This window comes from Miniopterus schreibersii (genome assembly GCF_964146895.1).
Source record: "Miniopterus schreibersii genome assembly, chromosome: 1".
Taxonomy (NCBI): domain Eukaryota; kingdom Metazoa; phylum Chordata; class Mammalia; order Chiroptera; family Miniopteridae; genus Miniopterus; species Miniopterus schreibersii.
Window position 1 is genome coordinate 116,603,966 of NC_138101.1, and position 20,301 is coordinate 116,624,266.

Sequence of the window (20,301 nt, forward strand, 5' to 3'; positions counted from 1 at the left end):
TTAATGCAGTAGAAAGCACAGAAGAGAGAAGGGCAGCCAAGAGAAAAAACAGTAAATGGAGCCTCTATGTGATCAGGCAAAATCTCCTGTAGCTCAAAAAAGAGCTAAGTTCTCCAGCTGAATCCAAACCAGAAGCCCATTGGGCCTGGGATGGCTGGCACTCAATTTTCATGGAGCTGTTGTCCCCTAAATTCTAAGAAATGGGGTGACCAACAGCATTTCCAGCTTGCGAAATAAATACAAGTTGACCACCTGTGGGAAGATTTATGTGTGGGGTAGAAGTTTAGCTGGTGAGACCCAAACATCTCTGAAACTAAGTTCATTTAAAAGAACCCCAAGCAGCCAAATTGTGAGAAAAACAGTCTATATAGACACTGTGGATGAATGCCTTGGGCTGATAGCCAGGCTCATAAACACGCCAGTGCCCTGCTCTAACCTAAGAATACGTTGGGAAAATTCAAGATTGTCAGGCTCTTGGCTGCTCCATAGCTACGGCGTGGGGGAGAGAGTATGATGTTACTGGAATGGGGAAGTGGACCACCCTGGTGAAAGAAATAATGGCAGGGCTCCCTACCCTGGCGATAACCCGGTCCACAGTCTCATAGGGCTGTAGTTTTGAAATCATTTTACTCTTGGACCCTTCAGGCAGGGCAAAAGACCCTATGGACTTCCAATTTTGCCAAACAAATAGTTATGTAATCTTAAAGTTAGATAAAAACAGTTTAGTTCAATCTTTCTTATCCACTTATGAAGTGTTCCAGAGAGAGTAGGAGAGGTGGTGGGTCACAGGTAGTTAACGCAGAGCTAGGCCCAGGACTGGGTTCTCTGATTCCTAGGTTGTATATTTCATCTTATATTATTAATTTGGTCAAGGTCTTTTTCAGTTATATTTTAATATATGGATTCAATTATCAACCAACTGGGAATAGCTCTTACTTTAAAACTCACACCTCAACATGATCTGAAATTTCAGATACTGCAAGGGCCCTCGAGCTTTGAGACCCACACACATGGAGCCAAGGAAGAGACAAGGACAAGGTCTGCAAAATCTAATGGAAATGAGAAGGAGCTTAAATTGGAAAGAAGGACCAAACTTTTTAAAACTCAGAAACAACAGTTTATACGTTTATTGGGCTACCAGAAACAAGTTGACAGCATGTGCCTCTGCTTCCAGAGCGGTGATGCTAGAAATAAGGAGATGGATCTTTGAACAAAGACTACGGCCAACCTGGATTTAAAACCTACGAACTGCCAGACACACATTTATTTACTCTGTTCCCCGTAAAGTACGCATCTACATTCACTTTCCATGGGTTGAATGCCCAGTGTGCCAGGGGCTTTTCTATATAATTGATTACTATACTCAAGGAGTAAGAGGTAGATGGGGAAATAGAACCTGGGGGAGAGGCAGGTGTAAGGACACATGCGTAGTGATGGAGTCAAAATGCAAACCAAGTCCCCAAATTGACCCTAGGCCTCTTTCCACCATGTCAGCAAGCCTTTGAGGAAGACGCAAAGAGGAGCTTCAACACCCAGGAAATACTTGGTGGAGCCTAAAGGTGCTGGAACATCTTGGGTTGTTTGGCCCTGTGTTACCGACACCATCTGAGCTGTGCCCTGTGCAGCTTGCTGCCCTCTGGGGACCAGCCTTTAAGGCTTACAGGGAAGCTCTTGCACCCACAGCCAAAGACAATGAATATAGGTACTTTCATGCAAAATCTTTATTTGGAACATGTGTGTCACTGAGCAGGTCAGTCATCCTGAAATAGCAAGTCTTTACATTATACAGAGAAATACAAGAGCTCCTTTGAAGATATTCAAATGTGCTTTGCTGATGTCACTAGCCTTCACCCACCTTCACCTGTTGTCACCTTCAGGTCTCTGGTAGTGCCTGCTCTCTGGGGTATGCCCACAGCTATCTCCAGGCCCTTACCTGTTGTTTTCTCCTGGGACCCTCCCTACCTACCTATGTATTAATGGTGCCCAAAGAAATGCTGCACAAAGTTTCTATGGGGTTACAAGGCCTTGTATTCACCATATTTTATAAGTTCTTGTTCTATTCTTTTTTTTGAGATGCTTCCGCTTAGCTTTCCTGTCAGGCCGGTGTGTGAGGGCTCAGATTTCGGCTGACCCAGCTGAATAAGTACTCATTGAGTTTTATAATCTGTAGGTCACTGCTTTTCTCCCTGGATGAGACATACAGTTTTCTTTTTTAATTTCTGCCATATGCTTCTCAACCGTTGTCTCCTTGCTCTGTAACAGTGAGTGGCACATGTCTGGGCCCTGACATGAGGTGGGATGAAGGGAACAGGAGAGAGAAGGCCTGCCCCTCTGGCTTCCACAGGGGAAAGGGGCTAGTAGTGTGGGGGGGGGGTGTTCCTCCTCACCCCAAATCAAGGCATTGGGATGAATGGCCAGACTTGCCTTTGGGTTCGAGTTTTAGTCAGAGGCCACAGCACAGGGCCCTCCTTGTCCCCTGTTGTAAACACAACTGTGACAGGGGCTCTCAAAAGTCAAAGCCAGAAATCTGCACGCACTCTGCCAGCCTCACCACACTGCTGATGAACTCAAGGATTGCTTCCATGGGCAACTTGCTAGACCATACCAACCTTTCCAAGGGGCTTCAATCTGAATTACAGTCTTAACCACTGGGGATCCTTCTTTCTTTAATGTTATTTTATCATCTTCCCTTGGTGAGTCCCACAGTGGACCAACCCACAATTCAGGAAAAGGACCTCCCACAATGCAGACTCTTAAAGGTCACTTGGAATGTGTTTCTTAAGTCCTGTCCTGAGTAGCAGCTTCCTCCCACAAACAGATGTACAGAATCTGCAATGAAAAGCAAAACAGAAAATGCAACCCCCCCCCACTCCAGGCCTGCTCTAACAGCTTCAGCTCAAGAAACACACTCCTACCCCTCACTTCATCCTTAAAGCTTCATCCCCCCACGCAGATGATTTGGCAGAACAATGGCCCGAACACTAAAGTAACTGCCTACAAGAATTTAGAAAATTGGAAGTGTTTCTCTGAGCTCAAATATTTAGAGAGAATTCTGCTGCACTGGTCACTTTCTAAGAGATGCTAACTTGACACTTAACTGTATATTATTTAATAATTTTAAACAAAACAACAAAATAAGCCAAAATGCACAAACATAATCCTTAGGGATCAGATGAAATGAGGGTTAATCTTATCTTCCAACGGTCCCTTTTGCTCAGAGCTGGGAAGTAGCTGTATCAACAGTGGATAGGGCTCATCATTTTCCCCTCAGAAGCCCTTAAGCCAAGCTTCTATCAGAGTAAGTCCTTTAACTGCCACAAAACATGGTCAAGGTCTAGTTTCAGAATCACTGGCATTTATGCACTTGAACTTGCATTAACACCAACTCTTCCCCAAAAGTCAGATGAATAGGAAAAGTTCTACTTAGAATTTCCACATGAGCCAAAACCTCAACCTATGGACACCAGGATCTCAGAGTAGACACCATTTTTAAGTGACTTTTAAAAAAGAAATTCAAATAGTTATGAACATGGAAAAGGATTCTGAAGCTGCAGTCAGGGGTTGAACTTCTAAGTTTTTTGTGGTTTGCAGAAACATAAAGTTGAAAATGATAATAAAGATATTTGGCTATCAATCATTCAGAAATTTTCTTCAAAGAGGTAATTAGAGCTATATATTACCAACATTTTCCCCTTCTTTTGCAAATTAAGAAATACAAATACATTTCACATGTAATTCCTCATATAATTTTTAGTCCAAATGGTCAAAATTAAAAATTTAATTTAATTTTATAAGCCCTAAATTATTAAACACCAAAAGTTAGTTGTACATATGAGACAATGACAAACACAAAATATGAAAAGGTTTTTTTTTAGCCACAAATAATAACGAAGAGGTATGTATGTATGAGCAGTAGAAGTAATAAAAGAATAATTATCATTAAGTTCAAAACTTCTGGGAAACTTATTTTTGATTAGACTGTATTATTTACCTTAGTGTATGCAAGTTTAAAACTCAGATTTTCAAAGTTACCTTCCCTCCTCGCCTAAAAGATTTATATTCAAGCTGGAATCTAGAAATAAAAGTTAGAAGTATAAATATTGATAATTTCAACTAAATTCAGATGGTTTCAGAAAGCTATAATACAATAATTTAGAATAAAACAAAATAAAAGTATCATATTTTGGTTTGTTTGTGATATACATAAGGTACAATAATTTTTTTCTCTTTAGGATCCTTCTCTTTCTCTTGAGGAATAAGCAAAAATTTAATTCTTTTCATTAAAAAAAAGTCTTTATATGGGATCAACAAAATTTAGAAGGAAGTCAGAACAGAGTTCAAATATATGTACGTCTATATGTATATGTCTATATGTACATATACATCTCCATATATATATATGTATACCTTCTTTCACTTGTATTTAAAGAGGGAAGCAGGTAACTGCCCTCATTTAGTTCTACCAGATGACTTAAGTGATTCACTGACTGACAGAGTAATAAACCTCTTACCCACTAAATTTTTCCTGGGAAAAACAATTTAAGCTACTCCTAGCAGAGACTTGGCCCCTTTCTTTGTGTTGTGAAAACCAGAGCCTACTATAATTTTTCACAAGAGCCAAAATTCTGGAAAGAAGTGACTATGAGTAACAGGTAAGAACCAAGACTGCAGATAAGTGTATTTGAAAAGATTTTTCAGAATTATTTAGATCCTGTGTTGTTTATTACAGTCCAAATACATGAAGTTCTTATGAAATAAAAATCATATGGTACAGATAAAAACAGGCCATGACAGCCCAGTCAGAGTTGTTTTAGGGCCAAATTGCAGACCACCCAACAGTTCACATTTTGGGAATTTGAAATGTCTAAAAATAGGTAAGGTGGTTTCTCAAAAAAAAAAAAAAAAAAATGGAGAGAGACAGAAGTAAAGAAGGAAGGAAAGAAAAGGGAGGAAGGGAGAGAGGAAGGAAGGCAGAAGGCAAGAACCCATTCAGGAAATGTTAGCTAACAAGAATACCTTACTCAGAAAGAAGGGACAAATGCATAAAAAATGCATAAACTTTGTGCAGGTTAATGCAATAGTAAACACAGTACAGTACATAGGCCTCATAATACTTTTGTAATGGCATATATATATAATGTCTCTAGCATTTTTAAAAAATATGCAGAGACTAAGTAAGGATCATTCTAGATAAAAATACATATTTCTTAAAGGGGTAGGTGGGGGAAAGTATGGTCTCAGGGCAGATGCCCATAGATATACAAAAATGAAAGTACACTTTTTGGTAATTCTACTGGATATGTCAGCAAAAATTGTCATAAGGATGTTGGCTGGTTTTGAGAGGGTTATTTTCACATATAGCCTTATAGCTGTATTTGTAAAAAAAACTTTTGTGAAAAGTTTACTTGATTAACCCTGTAAAATGTCTGTATTGAGATCTCTTTCTAAGACAAAATAAAAATAGCAGAGTTGTGAATGGGTAAGGGATATATGCTTTAAAGCAGATGTGAACCTTCTCCGGGTCCCTCTCACACAAAGAGATACAGGTTCTTAAATAAAATAAACTTCCTTAAAAATCTGCCACCTAACAACTGTTTACATCATAGAAAAATAGCATTTTTGTAAAAAGAAATATAGTTACTTTGTTAAAATGGTCTATTTTAAACCGCAATTATTTTTCATATAAAGAATTTCTAAACATCCATACAGGAAATAAAAATAGATAATACCAAGCGCAAAGCAGACAATGGATGTTTGTGAATGATCAAAATATTTCATTACTAGATAAATAATATTCTTAGTACATTACGGCAAGTTTTAATCTTGGAGGAACTTAAGAAATTGCTTTTAGTCTCTGATGGCAAGTTACTTATAAGTGAAGTTACTTCCAGCAGCAGAAGGCCAAATTGATTAGAAATGGATCAGATATATTCATTCACATTTCCCCTAAATTCAAAGTGCAGAAACAATGGACAATGGCCTATGTCCCAAACTCCTTAACATGAGCACGGACCACAGACCCTGGAGATACAAAGGGGAATTTATGACATTCACAAGTCCTTTCAAAAATCATTCACTCTATTGTCCATGTTCAAATTGTCACAGAACCCGATTAACACCAAACATTTTACATTTTACCAGCTTGGCTAAATCCATCACGCAGGAGAGTCCATGTGACTCTTTTCTAAATACAGATATTAACTCTTCATTTATAAAAACAGACGGTTTCAAAGGACTACTCCTTTACTTCCACAAAGTGATTCTGTAGGCATGTCGAGTCTCCTCCTAGCGGCGGTAGGGATGTCACAGGGCACTAACGCCAGCAGCTCCCAGCTGATGCAGGGGCGAACTGGCTGACAGTATCACAGAAGGCTTAATTCGCAAACGCAGTGGGTGCACCTCACTGGCATCTCATCACACCCGCTCCACTCTGCTAGGGTCATATGAATCTGTAAAAAGAGAAAGAAAAAAGAAAATTAGTGGAATGTTTAACTGGTCTGTTCCTGTTTAATCTTCAGACCACAGATAAATATGTTTAGGGAGCAAAATCCATTTCAACAATCTTGTTTTCACTAAGTAAAAAACTATCATCAAAAAGCTATTTTAAAGGGGCATGTATGATCATTACCTAATCACAAATGGGAAAATGTGAGTTGCTTAACAGTTTGATGGTCCCTTCCTGCTGTTCATAGTGAAGCATAATTAACTTTAAATGCAATGCCTGTTAACCAGCAGTGTTGTGCTTGGCTGATGCCAAAGATTGTCTAAATTTTTTTTTTGGTAAATTACAACTCATGAAAGTTTGCTTTGCAATGTACATCTTCGTGATCAAATGCTGTCACTGGAAAACTTGAGGACCCTGAAATCCTGACGACTTGGCCTCCTGCCTGTGACTGCCTCCAGCTAGCAGGCAGGCCCAGGGTTGGACATAGGCCTAGGCCCGTTAGCACAAATCTGGGCTTTTCCACACACAGGTGAATATGAGTCTGGGTCACCCACAGATCCATTCTATAGCCCACACTGGAAAACCCTAAACTGGGCCCAGATGTCCTAGGTTTCCCAGACGGGACACCACACAAAAACATATAGTCTGAAACTGCCATCAGTGCTGCAGCCGGGAGATGCTGACTGACTTTTACCACCTGGGAGGCACAGATCTCTGGGTCCAGGCAAACCTGAAGCTCACACGTACATGGGCTTCCTATGGTCAGAAATTCCTGCCACAGCAGCTCAAAGGTTTCCTAACTATTTAGAAGAGAACACAGAAGAAATCTGGAAGGATGGTACAATTTGATAGTTATAAAAAGTATTACAAACAATCGCTTCTCAAGTAATCTGGAAAACTGTGTGTTATGAGGACACACAGATCCCAGTGTCTTCAGCAACACAGCCTCCTTGCACCTGCTTGACTTAGCCACGATATATTTACGACACAAAGCTACAACTGTGACAACTGAGACAGTGCCTAGGGACTCTGAGTCTGACACTATAAACCAGATACTGTAGTCTCTACATTTGGGAAAAAGAGTTTGCTGCTCCTCAAAGGGATTCACTGCACCAAGTGCCCATCAGGCTAAAGCCAGCGGAGTCCCCAGGAGTCAGTGCCTTCTGATTTCTCACCGAGACCACCACCCAGTAGGACAAGAGGATGTTAACAACTGAGCATCACACTTCTGTGCTCCACCAGCCTCACCATGAACTGATTCTGAGGGACCGCCTGTGAGCAGAGGTCTTCTCCACTGAGAATGAGGTGGGCGGTCACTAATGGTGACTCAGGAAAAGGCGCACTTCGGCTGGTGAGAGGCAGGGAAGAGGCTGAGCATCTATGAAGCCTCAAATCATATAGACACGGGCACTAACCAGTCTCCTCAGGCCAGGGACACGGGGACACAGAACGTACCTGCACCCCACAGCCCTACTATTGAAGATAAAAGCCCAGAGACAGAGAACAGGAAGATAATTCTGCAGAACATGAGCTTCTTCCTCGGACCATAGAGGGTCTAGGTCCATTAAAAATGAACCACATAACATTATTTTACATTTTCTAGTAGCCATGTTAAACCAAATAAAAGGAAAACTGGTGAAATTAATTTTAATGCTGTATTTTATTTCACCAAATAGATCCAAAGTACCACTTCAACAGGTAATCAACATAAAAACTGAGAAATTTTAGATTATTTTTGTACTAAGCTTTGAACTCTAGTCTGTATTTTACATGTACAGCCCATCTCAGTTTGTATGAGCCTCATTTCAAGTGCTCAGAGCCACATGTGACAAAGACTACTACACTAGGCAGCCCAGGTCTAGAGAACAGAGAGGTTAGCTGAGGATTTGGAATCCTGGCTCCTGTGGGCAATATTTCATGTGAAGAGAAGTCACTAAGCCTGCACTAGTGAATATTTCATATATGAACACCCCTTTAAAGATGTGTTGACATCTAGCTTTCTAATAGCATTATGTGACATCATGAAACCTTCCCAGATTTCCCCCACTGTGGCCTGAGGCAGAGTCCCTCCTCCCATACTTGCATGAAGAGAATACATGGAAGTTAATGGAACCAGCAGGTTCTGAACACTGTCAGTGACTAGGATTACATTCTGAATTGGAATATAATCCATCCAGTGGAGATGTGATTCTGTTCCCTTAGTTCTGAGCTGCTGATTTCTTAGCCAGAGCCCAAAAAGGCCACTGAAAACATGTTAGCTGAAATGCCCATCTTTAAGCTGAAGTAAGGACACTTTATGATGATAGGTACCACAATACAACATAGATAATAGCATTCTGGGTGTGGGGGGAATTTACAGATAAACATGGTATATTCTTGTTTTTAAATTCCATAACAAAATCTAAATTTGAGTAGGCTGTGCATTCAGAAGCAGTGAAGTGGTTCTGACACATTGGGGTGATGCAGGCAGGGGTGGGGTAGGGATAGAGATGAGGATTCTTGTGTTTAAAATAAAATTTAGCAAGCCCTTACCAGCATGGTTCAGTTAGTTGCAGTGTTGTCCCATGCACAGAAGGGTTACATGTTCAATTCCTGGTCAGGGGCACATACCTAGGTTTTGGGTTTGATCCCATTTGGGGCTCGTACAGGAGGCAGCCAATTGATGTTTCTCTCTCTCCCTTTCCTTTCTCTAGAATCAATTAATGAGCATGTCTTCCAGTGAGGATTAAAATAAATAAATCTTAGCAAAAGGAAAACAAAGTCCAAGTTTACCAGCAACAAAGCAACAAGGCTTTATTCTAATTTGTAAAGCAACACTACAGAGAAAATTTAACATTTGTGAAAAGTTTTACTACCTCACTCATGTAACTTCTCCAAAGAACTAATTTGAATATTGAGGCCTGATGGCCTTCACATAAAAGGCCGATGGAGTTTCACATGGGCCGCTGCACGTCTAAGAAATCTTCCCTAGTGGTGTCCTGCTATGCAATTACTTATGAATGCCTGAGGTAGCTGTCTGTCATCATTAGTAGCTCTCTGCCTTCAGATTTTTGGTCATTTTATTATGTATTAACAAATGCATCAGAAGAAGAGAAGAAAAAATATTTCTACTCCTTAGTAACTATGGTTTAAAAAAATAAGGTCACAAGGAGCTGTTTTTAATGGCTGAATAAAATTAAAATTGGCATTATTTAGGTGTTTTCAGATACCTATCCCATCCCGTTCACATGGCAAATGGTCAAGCTAAAAATTGAGGGAGTGTTTTGTTGAACGAGAAATTTTATAAAATACTGCCTGAAATATGTAGCTATGGACTGGGACATAGAAATCTTTACAAACTGGTGTTTTATTTTAACAGGATTTGTCTTATTTTAAAGTCCTTATAATTCTCAGGATGAGGCAGGACTGATAAAATCATCCTAATTTTATAGATAAAGAAACTGACTTTAAAAGCCTATGGTGTCTTTTTAACTAGCATTTAAAAGTGAGTGAGAATATTTGGGGGGAAGTGGGAAAGGAAGAAACATGCTGAAGCCTAATAAATCCCCACAGCTCAAAAAATAGGCCATATAACATTTTTTCCACCATAATGGCAAAGGTTCCACATTCTTAGTATGCTCATCCTCAGCAAAGATCAAATTTGTTAAATGAGGCGGTCCAAGAAGGCCCTGACAAATCAGTAATTTCAATAATGTAGTATTTTGCACAGGGAACAAAGCAACATTGGCTAATACTCCTAAAAATCATACTGCATTTCTGGGAAAATTTAAAAAGTGCCAAGTAGATTTTTTTGTTTAACAAAAATTTTTGGATTCTTCCTGCTGAAACAAGTGATCTTTTCCATCTACTTTTAAATTCTTGGATTTCACCCTCACTTATATGGTCAATTAATCTACAACAAAGGAAACAAGGATATACAACGGGGTAAAGACAGTCTTTTCAATAAGTGTTGTTGAGAAAACTGGACAGAGACACGCAAAAAGAAAAGTGGATCACTTTCTTACACTACATGCAAAAATAAACTAAAAATGAATTAAAGACTTAAATGTAAGACTTGGAATCATAAAACTCCTATAAGAAAGCAGGCAGTAGCCCAGCCGGGCATGGCTCAGTAGCTGAGCATTGACCTAGGATCCAGGAGATTGTGGTTCAGTTCCTGGTCAGGGCACATGCCCGGGTTGTGGGCTCGATCCCCAGTAGGGGGCGTGCAGGAGGCAGCTAATCAATGACTCTCATCACTGATGTTTCTCTCTCTCTCCCTTTCCCTTCCTCTCTCTGAGATCAATAAAAACATTAAACAAAAAAAGAAAGCAGGCAGTAAACTCTCTAATTTCTCTTAGTATTATTTTTTATGATATATTTCCTGGAGCAAGGGCAACAAAAGAAAAAGTAAATACATTAGACTACATCAAACTAACATGTTTTTGCGCAGCAAAGAAAACCATCAACAAGATGAATAGGCAACCTACTGGATGGGAGAACACATTCATAAATGATGCATTTGATAAGGGGTTAGTATCCAAAATATACAAGGAATTCATACAACTTAACACCAAAATATCAAACAATCTAATTAAATAATGGGCAGAGGACCTAAATAGACACTTTTCCAATAAGAACATACAGATAGCCAACAGGCATATGGAAAGATGCTCAACATCACTTATCATTAGGAAAATGCAAATTAAAACCATAATGAGATATCATTTCACACCTGCTAGAATGGTTATTAAAAAATTGACAGTCCTAGCTAGTTTGTCTCAGTGGTTAGAGTGACAGACCATGGGTTCAGTTCTGGTCATGGGCAGGTACTTCAGTTGCAGGCTCCAGCCCTGGTCAGGGTGCATGCAGGAGGCAACCAATCAAAGTGCCTCTCTCACATTGATGTTTCTCTCTCTCTGTCTCTCCCCCTCCCTTCCACTCTCTAAAAAATCAATGGAAAAAATATCCTCCGGTGAGGATTAACAACAAAAAAATCAACTAACAACAAGCGTTGGTGAAGATGTGGAGAAAAGGGAACCCTCGTGCACTGTTGGTGGGATTGTAAATTGGTGTAGCCACTGTGGAAAACAGTATGAAAGTTCTTCAGAAAATAGAAATTCGCCTGGCTGGCATGGCTCAGCAGTTGAGCATCGACCTAGGATCCAGGAGATCACGGTTCGATTCCTGGTCAGGGCACATGCCCAGGTTGTGAGCGCTATCCCCAGCAGGGGGTGTGCAGGAGGCAGCTGATCAATGACTCTCTCATCATTGATGCTTCTATCTCTCTTTCTCCTCTCCTCTCTCTGAAATAATTTTTTTTTTTTTTTTAATTAGAGCTGCCATATGACCCAGCAATTCCACTTCTGAGTATTTATCTGAAATTAAAAAAACACTGACATATGCAACCTTAGCTTCACTGCAGCATTATTTACAGTAGCCAAGATATAGAAGTAACCCGATCGATAGATAAATGGATAAAACGTTGTGGTACATACACACAATGGAATATTACTCAACAATAAAAAAGAAATCTCGCCACTGTGACAGTGTAGATGGAAGTAGACAGTATTATGCTAAGTGAAATAAGTTGGATAAAATCAAATACCATATGATTTCACTTATACGTGGAATCTTAGAAAGGAAAACAAATGAACACCAAAAACATAACAGGAACAGTTCCACATACATAAAGAACAAGCTGATGGTTGACAAAGGGGATGGGAGGTGGGGATAATGGGTAAAATAAATAAATAAGAATCACCACAAAGTCAAACCTATTTCAAAGCAAGTAAGAAGAAGCTGAAAAAAATGCTGACAGTCTAGAAATGGAGATGTTCAGATAACGTTTGTCTTTATGGAAAAGTAAATAAATAAATCCATCCTTGGATTTCAAAATAGAAAACAGAGAGGCAGGGCAAGAAACCAACCTGCTAGGGCAGCACTGGAAGATGGAGGGGCCCAGCTCAGGAGGCCAGACTGGGGTCTGAGGGCAGTGCTCTAACAGTCACCTCAGGGGTACTGTTTCAGCTTACTGTGAAAAGGTCTGAATTAATGAGTTAAGGTCCTCCCAGTCTGTGGTTTATGATGCAGACCTCTGATAACTACCTCAACTCTTCTGATCATTTTTGGATATATAATTGATAACTCCCAGCCCCTGGAGAAAGCATCTGAAACAGAGATGCCAAGGGTTCTCCTGGCCTATCTGTGTCATAGCTGAGGTGATGAAATTGTGTTTGAGGAAAATCACTGTTACTGTCACTGGGAACCTGCCTCTGGTTTATGAAACAGAAGGCTCTAAAGACACCTTAAGGTGAGAGATGGAGAGTCCCAAAGGCCTGCAGGATGCTGTTACCCAAACCATCCAGCCTGGGATTCAAAGTCAGAACTTAGGGGCCTTTAAGAAACAGGGTTAATGAGTGAATTTTTTAGGGGGTGGGGCATGAGAAAGTGAAAACTGTTAATTTTTGTCTACTAAAGTTTCATAAATGGTGTGGTGGTGAAAACAGATAAAAATGGGGAAGGGACAAAGGAATTTGGAAGGTGATGTGAGACATGGCATCATGGGATGGTAGTTTATTTAATCAACCTGTATGTCTTTTCTTACTAGGTTAATAAAGAGCAACAAGGATTATTTGGGTGAATGCCTATTTATTTTAGGAGAGAGTATAGAGCACAAATGCTATGGTCTCTACAAGATTTATCAAGGTGCCTGCACCAAAGTTAGAATACTTTATTGATTCACCTCTTCATAGTAAGGGGTCCAATATGTTGTTTATATGGATAATTTGATATAAATTTATGTAATTTCTATAAAGATATAATCATTTAAAATATACTATAAGATCTTAATTTTTTTCAGGAAACTTCTAAATAATACTTTGTAAAATGAAGAATCTTTTGGTATAATAATTCACAGGGTCAACTTGATCTTTTCTGAATACGCAAATTTTCATTATCCATCAATCTGGTATTTTTTTATGCCCCAAGGACACTAAATTAATACCAGACGCCTGCCTTGGCCAGGTGGCTCAGTTGGTCGGAGTGTCATTCCATGCACCAAAAGGGTTCTGGGTTCCATTCCTGGTTGGGGTGCGTATGGGAGGCAACTGATTGTTTCTATTTCAGTTCTCTCCTACATTGATGTCTCTCTCTCCCTCTCTTTCTCTCTCTCTCTCCCCCTTCCTCTTTCTAAACATATCCTCCGGTGAGGATTTAAAAAAAAAAATAAAACACCAACACCTGCCACTTCCCTGACTCCTCACCTGGGCACCAAAAGTCCTGATCCAAGCTCTTCTCTCTTCCTGCTGCCAGATGCCCATTTTCTTCTAGTGAGAGGGCGCCCTTGGAGACCGAGAATGTATTTCCCACCTTCTGGGCCAGGTCCCCAGTGATCAGAGACACCAGGCCTCTCGGCTGAGTCCCTGGACCCCTCTCAGCCTTCAGTTCCTCGGCCTTCAGTTCCTCCATGGGGTCAGCACTCCGGGAGCTCAGGAGCCTCATCCGAGACATGGAGCTCACCTCTTTCATCCTCATCAAGCGGTCAGGGTCAGCTCTCCGGGGGGGGGATGCCAGTTTCTCTTGTAAACTTTCAATCACTCTGGAAGTACTTCTGAGCCTCTTTTCTGAGCCTGCCACACTTGGAGTCCTTTCTATAAAATGGAACAAAGTGGACCTGAAGGGTGCTTCTGTCCCCATGTCCTTGTGATTGAAGGGCTTGGACTCCAGGTCACTGGGCTGAGACTCAGGGTCAGCAGGCTTGCTGGGGACAGCCCTGTCCACACATGAGCTCTCAGAAGTCCATGCGGCCTGTGGGGCACTGTCCCTTTCCCCTACGAACAGAGGGCTTTTGGTCCAGCCACACTTTCTCCTGCCATAAAAGGCATCAGTGGACATTGTGGGGTCATTTGGCTGTGCTGGACGGGACACTGGTTCCTCCCTAGGTGACACCAACCTGCGAGCACTGCCATCAGGCTCAGGGGGCTGGTTATGTCCTGTTCTCCTGGCGACCGGCAGCAGGGACTCCATAGCCACTTCGATGCCCAGGATCCTTGCAGCCCTCACTTGAAGGGACTCATTTGGAGAGATTTCTATTGTACTCGTGTCACCTGAACGCCCATCTAATTTACTGGCACTCCATTCTTGTGCCGGGGTCAGCCCCATGGACCTCAAGTCTGGTACTGAGAGTTGGAGAGGTTTGCTGGCAAGAGAGAGTGGGACCACCGTGCTCCTCTCCTCCCCACCACCAGGCTTGGGGGGTTCTGCTTTGCTCCACTCCACAGACTTTAAAACACCAGGGTGTTCCTGCCTTTCCTGGGGCTCCCTCAGTTCTGCTAAATCAGATGAAGACACAATGTCATTTGACCTAGAAGATGTGATTCTTTTCACAGGACCTGGGCTGACTGCTAGATCTTTTATTCTTTTCCCAATCTCCTGGTTTCTCCTCTCTGTAATCAAGCTTCCCTGTGTTGACAGCAACACTTCCCCTCTGCTGCCCTCCACTTGTGAGGGGCCCGGGCATTGAGGACAAGCACCCTGGTGGCTGGTGGTAGGCTTCTGCTCCTCACTCCAACTCTCAGACTTACTCTTAACTCTTCCCGACCTACACACAGGCTCCTGTGGCACCAACCTCCTTGGAGGTTCCTCCGCTCTCCTTTCCTGGCTGTCTTCACTGAAGCCCAAATTCCTGAGTGTGCAGGCAACATGGCCCTCTGGCTGCCATTCTGTCTCACTGCTCTCACTGCCACTGCTGCTGTGACTGCTCTCTTCCTCTTCCTGAAGCTCCTTATTAAAACTTTCTAACTGACTTATCAAATCCCAAGGACGGCGGCTAACTGGTTTTAAAAGAAACTGACCAAACAGCTGTTGACTATTGCATGGACCTGTGGTTGCCCCCTTCACCACCTCTCCTCTGGGCACACGGCTGGCTCCACGTCCACAGTCATCCACGCAGGGCTGGCTCTGGCCCACTTTTGGCACAGGGGCCTGGTTTGTGAATAAGGAAGTCCTTGAAAAAGCACTGTAGCTAGAAGGGTTGAGGGACACTTGACCTTTTAGGTGATGAACGTTTGGCCTCTGGTTTTGGTCACTGGAATCTAATGCCATGTGCATCTGAGCTTCGGAGGCAGTAGGGTCTAGAAATTTTGGAGTCAGCACTGCATTAGGTGACTCTCCCAACTTCTCAGCAGTGGGGGGCTGCAGGCTTTTGGATTCTTCTGTGAAAGTGGTTTGTGTTTGCTTATCTTTGTACTGGTGCCCTGGCCACGAGCCAGAATGCTGGAGTACTCTGTGTTTCATGGGGTGAATGAATCTGAGGTCATCTGTTTGTTTGTCTTCTTCTGGTTTCCCCAGATCTTGTTTTTGGAACTCTGTTCTCCCAGCCATGCTTCCTGTGAGAGCTTGCAGCTCCAGGTCGGTGGAAGACATGCTCAGCAGACTTTGTTCTTGCAGAGCCGGGCTCTTATCAGGCCCATGCTTCTTATCAGCATTCTGTTTTAAGTCATTGTTGTTCGTATCTGTATCTGGCAGATGTGATTCTGATTTCACTGGGATGGAAACCAAACAAAATATCGTCTCGTTCATTTTTTTCTTTGAACTTTTCTTGGTCTGAATCCCAGTTTCAAACTTTTTGAGCTTGGTTTGGGTTTCACAGGTACTCTCTCCCTGTGGGTTTGGGGAGGGGACTTGGCTTTCTGTTTGTCCATGCTGGCTGCCTCTCACATCAGGCCACTGTCCTCTCATAACACAGTGGTCTCTCTGGTCAGGAAAGCCACCATTTTCTCCATCCCTGGGGATCTGGCCCCACAGCCACCGGGGGCTGGGATCCACAAGGGTAGGGCCTTTCTCACTCCCTGACGGGGGCATGATGCTCTGTGGGTTCAAAACAGCACCATCATGGTGCATGTTTCCATGAGCTGGATCTGGGACAGAGACTGGAACAGAGTTGTACAATTTCTCATCCACCTTTGTTTCTTCACAGAAGCCCTGGGGTTGGGCCAGTTTAATATGTCGGATCCGTGGGTCATCAAAGGGAATATACTCAACAGAGCCGTCGTAAGCAGTGATGCGATGGGGCTGATGCGGGAACTTTTGAGGAGTGAGTGGGCCTACACCACATTCATTTCCAGTCCCAAGGGAACCAGAAGGAAGCTGGCAGCTGGCAGCAGCCTCCTCAACCGGATGACAGCGACCATCACACACATGCCTGGGGGCCGCATCCTCCAAGTAGGGGTTTGTGATGATGTGCTGGGGTGGTGACCTGTACGATGGTGGAGGCACGTACACTGGAGGCTCCAAACCAGAGTCGGGCAGGCCGACCTCCTGCCTGGAGTCGCTAGTCTTGGGCATGTAGGAAACACTCAGATCTGTCTGTTGGCTGTCCAGATCGTCGCTATTTTCCACTCCTCCCCTGGAGTGTTGGTAGGAGTCATAGGATGGAGGCTTGAGGGGTCTCCCAAATTTTGGCCACAGTAAAGGGACCAAGGAGCCACCCTTCTCAGGGTTCCTTGTGGATTCCAAATTTGGTGCATAATCTGGAGGGTAAAATGGCATTTTAGGGACACCTGATAAATGCCCATCACTGAACGGAATTTCCATGCAACTCAGGCTCTTGGGGGAGAGAACTCTAGGCAAAGACCGGGATTTCCCTTTGCTTTGGGAATTCAACACGTGTTCTCCTCCCATAAATGGGTTCAGATCTTGAAACAGTTTCTCCCTGTCACCATCAGACATCTGCCTTCCTAACTTCCTTGGCTGGTTCCAGCTTTCCAGGTTCACATTCCGCCACTTGGCAGGACCTGCCGTTCTCAACTCTTCCTCCCAAACCACCTTCTTCATCACATTCTCTGTCCTTCCTCCAACTTCCCATGGGCCCTCCCTCGTGTGGATGGGCAGATTGAGGGCTTGGGCCACTCCTCTGACCTCCAGGTCTTCTCGGTCTCTTGGACCCAGCAAGCCACTGACCTCCTGTCCTCTTCTCCAATAGACGTGCTTATGACCACTCTGGTGCTGAGAGGACCATGCCAGCATGGGGTGATGATAAAACCTACAAAATAAGAGGCATGGAAGTTAAACCAAGGGAGGAAGCACACACTGCTTCTGTGACTGGTGATCCAAGTCAAACATGGGTCAGTACTTTTGAAAAGTAGATTCCCAACCAGAGTACTTGTCAACTTTAAAGAAAACACATCCCACTAATTATGGCTGGAAGGCAGCCACATGTTTTGCCATCCAAGGGCCTAGGAGTGGCAGCAACAGGCTGCCCACAGACATCAGGACACTGGTTATAGTTGAGAGATGTCAAGGCCCTTATAGCTTTGAATGCCCAAGGGAACAAGGGTAAACCTGAGGTCTTGGGCCACTGGGAGTTCATTCCCAGCTCAGTCCAGACCACTGAGCTCTCGGAAGCAAGTATGAGAACCTGCTTTTCACAATCCCACCCTATAGCAGTGGTTCTTAAACTTCAACGTGTGCAGGAATCAGGAGAGGGTTGCTGAGGCACAGACTTCTGGGACCCATCCCCAGTTTCTGATTTAGCAGGCCTGATGGGGCTCCATAAAGTACATTTTAAATTATTATTTAAGTTTCAGGTGTATAACATTATAATTCAACACTATAAAGTTATCAGCCCCAAAAGTCTAATTACTATCCATCACCATATAATTGATTCCCTTCCCACCTCTGGCCCACCCCCAACCTTCTTCCCTTCTGGTAACCACAGATCCGTTCTCTGTATCTATGAGTTTGTTTTTGTTTTGTTGTATACAGAAACAATGAAATACTACTGAGACATAAAAGAAAAATAAAATCTTGCCATTTGCGACAACATGGATGAACCTTGAGTATATAATGCTAAGTGAAATTAGTCAGACAGAGAAAGGCAGATACCGCATGATCTCTCTCATATATGGACCATAGTGAGCATTTCTAACAGGTCCCCAGGTGATGCTGATGCTGCTGGTCCTAGTACCCACTCTGAGAACCATCACTGCCCGTGGTTGTCAACCATGGCTGCACGTTAGAATCTGGAGGAACATCATAGCTTCAGATGCTTAGGAAGTATCCCAACTCCATCACCTTAGAATCGTGGAGGCAGGAGGAGGACCAGGCATCAGCATTTTCCAAGGTCCCCCAGGAATTCCCAGTGTGTGGCTGAGACAGAACCACACGGCTCTAGCAGAGTTCCCACACTTCCCTCATGTGGGCTCATTAAAGACACACATTACCAAGTCTCTCCCCCTGGAAGTCAGCCTCAAGTATGGGTTAGGGTCTAGGCAGCTCTTTTGGTTTTTTTTAATCCTCACCTGATATGTTTTCATTGATTATTAGAGAGAGAGGAGGGGGGAGAGAGAGAGAGAAACATCAATGTGAGAAAGAAACATCTATCGGTTGCCTCCTATATGTGCCTTGATCAGGGATCAAACCCACAGCCTTTTGGTGTATGGGACAACGCTCCTATCAACTGAGCCACCCGGCCAGTGCCAGGAGGCTGTATTTTTAACAAGCACTCCAGGGGGAAGTCTTCCCTTTAGACAATGTGGTAAATACTTCCAGTGCTGACTCTGAGATTGACCAGAGGAAGAGGGTGCTCTGTTCATGGGCAGAACTCTCTGCCAGGCAGGAAATGTAGCACAGTCTGGTATAAATGCCGGCCTAGTTCCAGGTTGCTGTTCACCACCTGGCTGCACATGAGAATTTCCTTGTGAGCGTTTGAAAAATAGCAATTCCCAGGGCCTACCCCCTTATATTTGGATCTAATCAGTCTAGCAAGGAGCCCACCACTAGTATATTTTAATATCTTCTCAAATGAGTCTAGCATTCACCCAAAGTTTAAAATCACTGTTCAAATGCAGCTGAAGAAAAAATCTGAACAACACTGTTATACTACACAGAAATATTAAGTGACTGCCTAAAAATCACCAGATATTAGGACTTTAACACAAAAAAGCCATTAACTGAAAGGAAGCTTGGGGTACTCAATCATTTTGATTAAATAGAAAAAGTTTCAAATTTAGAACTGTTGTTTGCTTTTTGAATTATAAAAGTAATATGTATTCATTGCTGAAATTTTGGAAAAATATAGGAAAGTAAAATACCAAACAGCAGTTACAATCTTTCTACCCAGAGACTGTTATTTTGGTATCTTCTAGTCTGTGTGTGTGCAAGGATATGGATTTTCAAATTAACCTTAGTATTCTACTAGGAATCTGTTTTATGTGAACATTCCTTACCATTTGTAGTACAAACAACTGACACATAGCTGTTACTATGTGCTAGGTCCATACTAAGTATGTTCTAGACATATACTCACTTATGCTTCACCAGCATTCCTCTGAGGTAGAGGACTATCCTCATTCCTATTTTACAAAGGAGGAAACTGAGACACAAAAGTTAATTTGCTTAACACTAACATTTTGGGGGCATTTATGCTGTGTCAAGCATTGTGCAAAGCATGCTAAATGAATCTTTCCTTAACTCTATAACCACCATTATTTCTCCCTTTTATAGATAAGGAAACTTGAAGCACAGAGAGGTTAAACAACTCTCCCAAGTCACACAGCTTGTAAGTAGTGGGGGGAAAGAATTCAAACCCAAGAAGTGTGACCATAAAGCCCATTCAGTTAGCCACTGTTTTACTTCTTCCAATGTAATGAAAAATTCCTCAAATGCATAATTTTAATGGATTAGTATTCTATCATATGTAATGATTTATTTAACCACTGTTGGACATTTATGTAGATTACATTCTAAAGCACTTTGAGAAACACTGTTGTTCACAAACACTAAGCATGTCTCAGAATAATTCCCTATGTTATCCGTATTGTCAAATCTGACCTCAGATCAGCCATTCCCATTTGTCCTCCCCAGGGCAGGGCGGA

At 42.5% G+C, this 20,301-nt stretch overlaps 1 protein-coding gene across 1 annotated transcript in view; it reads right to left on the reverse strand.

Annotated features, from left to right (window-relative positions):
• Positions 1–2,070: 2,070 nt before the first annotated feature.
• JCAD (junctional cadherin 5 associated) overlaps positions 2,071–20,301 on the reverse strand; it is a 44,616-nt gene continuing 26,385 nt past the window's right edge. The window contains exons 3-4 of the mRNA XM_081160680.1: positions 13,690–17,468; positions 2,071–6,449 (exon numbers count right to left, since the gene is read on the reverse strand). Of these exons, the coding sequence (XP_081016806.1) occupies positions 6,415–6,449; positions 13,690–17,468 (3,814 nt within the window). The 3' untranslated portion in view covers positions 2,071–6,414. The remainder of the gene's footprint in view (positions 6,450–13,689; positions 17,469–20,301) is intronic.